Raw genomic sequence first — 7077 nt, 5'->3', positions numbered from 1 at the left:
GTTTTTTAAGTTGTTTTATTACTCTCAACTATACTCGATGGTTACACCCCTTGATGCATGTGTAAAGAAATGTTTAAAATAATGGGGAATTTTATTACCATGCGCAAACTTGATGTGCAGTGTTATCTACTACTACTACACCACTAGGCTAGCTAGTCGATGAATACATCCATAAGGTAGGGTCCAATCCTATTCCTACTTATACATCGTTGACACAGGCTGGCTATTGGTAAATGAAAAGTGCACCTCTATTGTGATCCTAGAGCAAGCCAAGTTGTGAGTATGACATATAGATGACATGACATTACAAATTTTATTTAGTATATAACATAGTTGTTTTGTAAATTTAATTGCAAAAAATATAACAATTCAAACAAGGAGAACTACGATTTAAGAGATATAATAGTTATATAGGGTTGGTCTCAAGCAATAAATATAATTAAGGGTCTCTTTGAATCTACTAGTGCTAATATAGTTAGCAGTAGCTAAAATTAGCGCTAACAGATAAAAATAAACCTGCTAATAGACCAAATAGCTATTAGCAAGAGGGTTGTTAACTACTTGTTCGACTAGCAAGTGTTCTGCTATACTCCGTATAATAGGTTCCAATTACCTATTAGCAACATATTAGTAGAAGGATTATTCAAACATCTTCTACTAACAATTAGCTAGCTAATTAATATTTACTAGCTATTAGCTATTAGCTACTATCTCCGTTCCAAATTAAAAGCCATAAAAAACCAAAATGACTTATAATTTGAAACGGATTCAAGTAGCTACCGCGACATCACCGTATCTTGCATTGTATGTAATTTGGGTGGCCAAAGGAGCTCGGGAGCAGCAAATTCTCTAGCTGTCTAGCTAAGGCACTCTTGTGCAACTTTAGCAGTTGCCTAACTGTAGCACCAGTCGTAATCTTTTTCGAGAATTAATTAAAGAAGATGACGCAAGACGTCCGGCATATATACAGCAGAGACAATAGTACAGTCGTTGCAAACGGCCGGGTGGACCGGATATTGCACTGCATTGGTGGCGCACTACATATTCAACCGTCTTTGGATGGACACGGAGTCCCGTCGGCAGAAAGCAGCAGCTTGCATTGTTCCAACGACGACGACTGCATGCACCGCCAGCCATTATAAAGAGCCGATCGAGCTGGATGCTGTGTGCCTGCCCATACCATACACCCGTCTTCTCCCCTAGTCCTGGCCGTCGTCTAAGCACCACACGCGCACGCCCGCCGAGCGCGCGTCGGCGTCGTCGCCGGGGCACGAACGGGGGCCATCCATCGCGACGCCATACAAGCATGGCCACTGCTGGCGGTGCTGCAGTAAGGTCGCTGCTGCTGGGGGCCGTCATCTTCCTGCTCATCGCCGCCGTCGCACAGTTGTCGTCGGCGGCCCGTGGTGGTGTTACGTTACGCGTTGACCGTCGCCACCAGGTGCGCTCTCGTCCTCCTACTCCTTCCTAGCTAGCAGGCTATACTATACTGTTACTGTAGGAGGGCTAGTAGCAAATAATAACATTCACTCCGATCCACATATACAGATAGTTTTCTTTCTTATTACCACTAATCATTTTTTACAAAATAGTTTAAGAAGCTAGCTGCCATAAATTTTCTTTCCTTTTGAATAATAATTAATCTCGTCATAAGTTACTGTGCTATATATATCCTCCTATTACTGGCGATCATCACTGAGCTAGCCTGTTCATTTCGTGCTTTGCCACCCATTTCTGCATCATGCATGCAGGTGGTCGTCGTGGACAACGGCGTGGTGCAGGTGACGCTGTCGAAACCGCAGGGCCACATCACCGGCGTCCGCTACAACGGCCAGCGCAACAACCTCCTGCACTACACCGGCGGCCAGCAAAACTCGGGAGGGTAATTAGTAGATAGATATATAATAGATGTCTGTAGAAAATTCTACGAGTATTTATTTTATAATTATAATGTTCATTCAGAATTTCAGATGCAGTAATAATGATACAAAATTAAGTTCTGTTGCATGCATACATGCAGGTACTGGGATGTGGTCTGGAACTACCCTGCCTCCGGTCATCCAAGAGGAATGATCGACATGTGAGTGCTGGATAATCTTTTTTTTAGTATTTATCTAGCTCACCTCCTTGGTGTGTGTGCTGATCACTGCCATGTCTGCAACTCTAACTGCTTCAAATTCAAAAGAGTGTTGCTACCTGTTGCTTACTCGATCTGTTAGTTATTCGCGTAAAAAAACATTCTTGGAAGTTGGAAACAAGCACGGTCAGTAGTCGTGACGTGAGAGAAGATTGGTTGCATTTTCAGACAGCAAAATTGTCTAAGTACTGCATGAATGTGCACCGAAAAAGATGGAGGTATGCATGCCTGCAAAGAGCAACAGGACTGAGCGACTGACCAAAGCTAGCCCTCAATCTCCTCATCCACATTCAGCAAACTGCTCCGGCCTCCAGCTCTGTCTGAACGTATACTGGTTGATTGATTCATGATCGATACTCTAGTTGAGCTGAAGAATGTATTTGCACATGTTCACAAGTTGTTTCCTTTGGAACTTTTTGTGTGTATTATTAAGTAAGGGCTTGTTCGGTTGTTTAGGATTCATGGCCTGGAACTATTCCTGGCTGAAATGATTGTGTAATTTGTATAACAATTTTTGAGCTGGATTGGTTCCTGCCCCAATATTCCTGAATAACCGAACGGCCCCTAAGTAAGCTGCATCTGCATAGGTTGGACAGTACCGAGTTCAACGTTGTGACCTCAAGGGAAGACCAAGTGGAGCTTTCTTTCAGGAGCACGTATGATCCATCACGCCAAGATAGTGTCCGGCTAAACGTTGACAAGAGGTACCTAGTGTAGCTTTCTTCTTTGCATTCACAATTTCAGCTTATTCTTCATTGTTCAACAAACACAACGCTTTCAGTTATATGCCTCCTCTGAAATAAACTACACACAAGTTACCTGTCACATTTCCGAAAATAGAGTAACTGTAAACTGTTGTCGTCGTTGGTTCCATGCATTACAGGTTTGTAATGCTGAAAGGCAGCTCTGGGTTCTACTGCTACGCCATCTTCGAGCACAACAGCAGCTGGCCTGCTCTCAACATTTCAGAGGCACGACTGGCTTTCAAGCTCAACGCAGACATGTCAGTAGTATAGACTAGAGAGTACCCATCGACCCATGCATTATATCGCTCTGCACTTCACATCACAAACTTGTGTGCATGATATATATATATATATGTAGGTTCAACTACATGGCGATCTCAGACGACATACAGAGGTACATGCCGAGCGAAGCAGACAGGGACGCGCCACGTGGCGCTCCGCTGGCCTACAAGGAGGCCGTCCTGCTGGTGGACCCCGTGGAGCCGCAGTTCAAGGGGGAGGTGGACGACAAGTACCAGTACTCGCTGGACAACAAGGACAACGCCGTCCATGGCTGGATCAGCAGCAGCAACCACCCCAGCATCCCGGCCATGGGGTTCTGGGTGATCACCCCCAGCAACGAGTTCAAGAGCGGCGGGCCCATGAAGCGGGAGCTCACCTCCCACGTCGGCCCCACCTCCCTCGCCATGTTTCTTGGCACGCACTACGTCGGCGACGACATTGTGCTCAGCCTCGGCCATGGCGAGCACTGGAAGAAGGTGCTGGGCCCGGTGTTCATCCACCTCAACTCCAGCCCCAGCAGGCGGGCCGGCGGCGGCGGCGACGTCGTCCGCGGCCTCTGGCACGACGCCAAGGCGCGGGCGCGAGCGGAGGCCGGCAGGTGGCCGTACAGCTTCCCCGAGTCGCCGGACTTCGCCAAGGCGGGCGACAGGGGCTCCGTCACCGGCACGCTCGTGGTCCGAGACAGGTTCGTGAGCAAGGGCGACGTGCCGGCCGCGGCGGCCTACGTCGGGCTCGCCGCGCCCGGTGGGCAGCCCGGGTCCTGGGCGACGGAGTGCAAGGGCTACCAGTTCTGGACGACGACGGCGTCGTCCTCCGGCGCGTTCAGAATCGTTGGCGTCCGGGCGGGGGTGTACAGCCTCTACGCGTGGGTGCCTGGTGTCCTCGGAGACTACGTGCACACGTCCACGGTGACCGTGACGGCAGGTAGGGCCGTCCACCTCGGCGACCTCGTGTTCGTGCCGCCGAGGTCCGGCCCGACGCTGTGGGAGATCGGCGTCCCGGACCGCACCGCCGCGGAGTTCTTCGTCCCCGACGCCGGTCCCAGGTACGCCAACAACAGGCTCTTCCTGGGCAGAGACAGGTACAGGCAGTACGGCCTGTGGGAGAGGTACGCCGAGCTGTACCCTAGGAGTGATCCTGTCTTCACGGTTGGGCAGAGCCATCACTCCAAGGACTGGTTCTTTGCACATGTCACAAGGTGTATATATCCTGAATTTTTTTTGAGCAATAATGTATTTATACTGAATTACTGGCACGTACTGAAGTCTGAAGAAGAACTCTGCCAGTGCTTTCGTTTATAGATTGGTTTTGCATGCTGCAGAAAGGTTGGCAATCGCTACGTGCCCACGACGCGGCAGATACGGTTCGACCTGGGCCGTGTCGTCGCCGACGGCAACTACACGCTGCGCATCGCCGTCGCAGCAGCCCAGTTGTCCAAGCTACAGGTAGCTAGCTAGTAGTACCTGCTTTAACTGTTGAAACTAACAAGGTGCGTGCGTTAGAATGACAATCCTGAATTAACTGTTGAAACTAACAAGGTGCAAGTGAACGGCGGCGGCGGCGTGTTCACGACGCCAGAGTTCGGCGGCGGCAACGCGATCGCGCGGCACGGCATCCACGGCGTGCAGCGGAGCTTCGAGGTCCGGGTGAGGGGCGACCAGCTGAGGCAAGGGGAGAACAGCATCGGAATCACGCAGATGAGGGCGTTCGGGCCCTTCTTGGGGGTCATGTACGACTACATCCGCCTCGAAGCGCCTGCCTAGCTAGCTAGGAACGAGTCATCATTCAAGACTGTATTGTTATTATTTGTTATATTATACCAGTGCGCAGTGCAGTCATGGCTACGGTGGTCGGTGGATAGACATGCGGGCTGAAGCAAGAGGGAAAATGTAGCCAAATAAAGTACCTCTATTCTGTGCTAATAGCTAGAAATTGCATAGGGCTTGGCAGTTTTGGGACATATTCAATTACTGATACATAATTAGTTCTGAATTTCCTTACAGAAAAAAGAATTAGTTCAGAATTATTCGAACACATGTATATGTTTCAGACATGTATATGTTCAAAATTACTGAAGCAGGCACTAGTAGAGAACGGACATTTGATCCAAGGGTCAAACCAGGCTCTAGTCCTGAGAAATATTGCGCCCAGGACTAGAGAGACCTTTAGTCCCGGTTGGTGGCTCCAACCGGGACTAAAGGTCCCTGCCCAACAGCTCCTACGTCAGGCTGTTGTGGCAGGGGACTTTTAGTCCCGGTTCCACCAACCGGGACTAAAGGTCGACCTTTACTCTCGGTTGGTAGCTCCAACTGGGAGTAAAACTCTTGTCCCGGCTAGTAGCGTGGCCCAGGACTGGAAAGTGACCTTTAGTCCCGGTTGGAGCTACCAACCGGGACTAAAGGTCCCCCCTATAAATCATGCTGGCCGTCTTCTTCCTCCCCGAGCCCGTCCGAGAGCTTCAGTTCAAATTTAAGCAATGTTCTTGCTCTTTCTCCGTCCATTCTTCGATTCCTTCATCGATTTCTTCGATTCCTCCGTCGATTCTTCGGTTCTAAAGGTTACCAACTTCATACTCTCATGTTTCACCATTGTCTTATCTCATTTTGTTCACTATATATATATATGGTTCTTTATTGTGGTTTTTTTTCATTTGTAAGCAATTTGAGCTCAAAATCACTTCAAGCTTGCATATTTACATGAAGGAAGGTTAAAGTAGCTATTAAAAACTAATATTCACCGTTTATTTGTAGCATGCATAGCACACTTCATTGTTTAGAGATATAGAGAATTTTAGAGTTTTTTTTAATTTTATTTGTTTATAAAATGAGAAATTTATAGTGTATTAAAAAATGAGTATAGAGAGTAGATGACAACTGCTTCCGGGTCCTCGGCCTCTCATGGGTTTCCAAAGCGACTTAGGCCGGGCAATTGGTGCATATTTTTGTAACATGTTTTTTAGTAAAGTCTAAGTCTCTAACATGTTTTTTGGCTGCAGGAGCTGGACCTCGCATTTGACACCTTGGATGTAAGCCACCGCCGCCACCATATATAATTCGTTTATGATGGATTAATTGCTCCAACCTTTTGTAATCGGATGGATACATGTGTCGAGCCCTCATGCTGGCAATCTTGTAATGCGATTTTGTGCTAAGCCATCGAGCTCGGTGGAGCATGGGCGCGGCCCGGTGTCTCGTCGTTTCCTTCTTTTTACGCGGTAGCTTATGACGACTAGTTAGAAAATTGTCGAAAATCCATACTAGTTGAACTTACGGACCATGTTCAGCTCGGCGAGCATGTTCTCTGCTGAGCGGTAACGGACGTCAAGGAGGAGCTTTGATTCTACGAGGGAGAGCGGCAACGGTCGTGGAAGACCGTGTTCCCTTCCTCGTAGAATCGGAGCTTTTCCGTGGCCAAGTACGGTGCCGTCCGGTGGAGAAATGCTCGCCGAGATGATCACGTAAGCAAGATCAACTAGTACGGATGGTTATTTATTCACACGTCCCGATATCGTCGCAGTAGTCTGTCAATCACCGTACCCAAACGTAGTATATATATAAATATAAACGATAAACGATTATTATGTGTGTACACTCCCATTCTTCTATTAACCTGCGGAAATATCATGTGAATTACTTACCTGCTGCAGTAAAAGACGAGAACACAATGACCATGGCCACGGCCATGAAAAATGCCAACGACACAACATTGTTCAGAGTTTTTTTGTAGCATGCATAGCACACTTCATTGTTTAGAGATATAGATAATTTTATAGTTTCTTAATTTTATTTGTTTATAAAATGAGAAATTTATAGTGTATTAAAAATGAGTATAGAGAGTAGATGGAAACTGCTTCTGGGTCCTCGGCCTCTCATGGGTTTCCAAAGCGACTTAGGCCGGACCTCCCTCTCATTC

At 47.7% G+C, this 7077-nt stretch overlaps 1 protein-coding gene across 1 annotated transcript; it reads left to right on the top strand.

Moving 5' to 3' along the window:
* Positions 1–1212: 1212 nt before the first annotated feature.
* On the top strand, positions 1213–5139 carry LOC136487641 (rhamnogalacturonate lyase B-like). The gene is made up of 8 exons (XM_066484743.1): positions 1213–1441; positions 1752–1882; positions 2021–2080; positions 2725–2841; positions 3021–3140; positions 3242–4363; positions 4487–4610; positions 4704–5139. Exons 1-8 carry the CDS (start codon positions 1307–1309, stop codon positions 4926–4928), a joined length of 2034 nt encoding a protein of 677 aa, XP_066340840.1. The 5' UTR covers positions 1213–1306; the 3' UTR covers positions 4929–5139.
* The last annotated feature ends 1938 nt before the right edge of the window (positions 5140–7077 follow it).

The sequence above is a fragment of the Miscanthus floridulus genome, chromosome 10 (assembly GCF_019320115.1).
Source record: "Miscanthus floridulus cultivar M001 chromosome 10, ASM1932011v1, whole genome shotgun sequence".
Classification (NCBI taxonomy): Eukaryota; Viridiplantae; Streptophyta; class Magnoliopsida; order Poales; family Poaceae; genus Miscanthus; species Miscanthus floridulus.
This window is presented reverse-complemented; position numbering and strand designations above follow the sequence as displayed.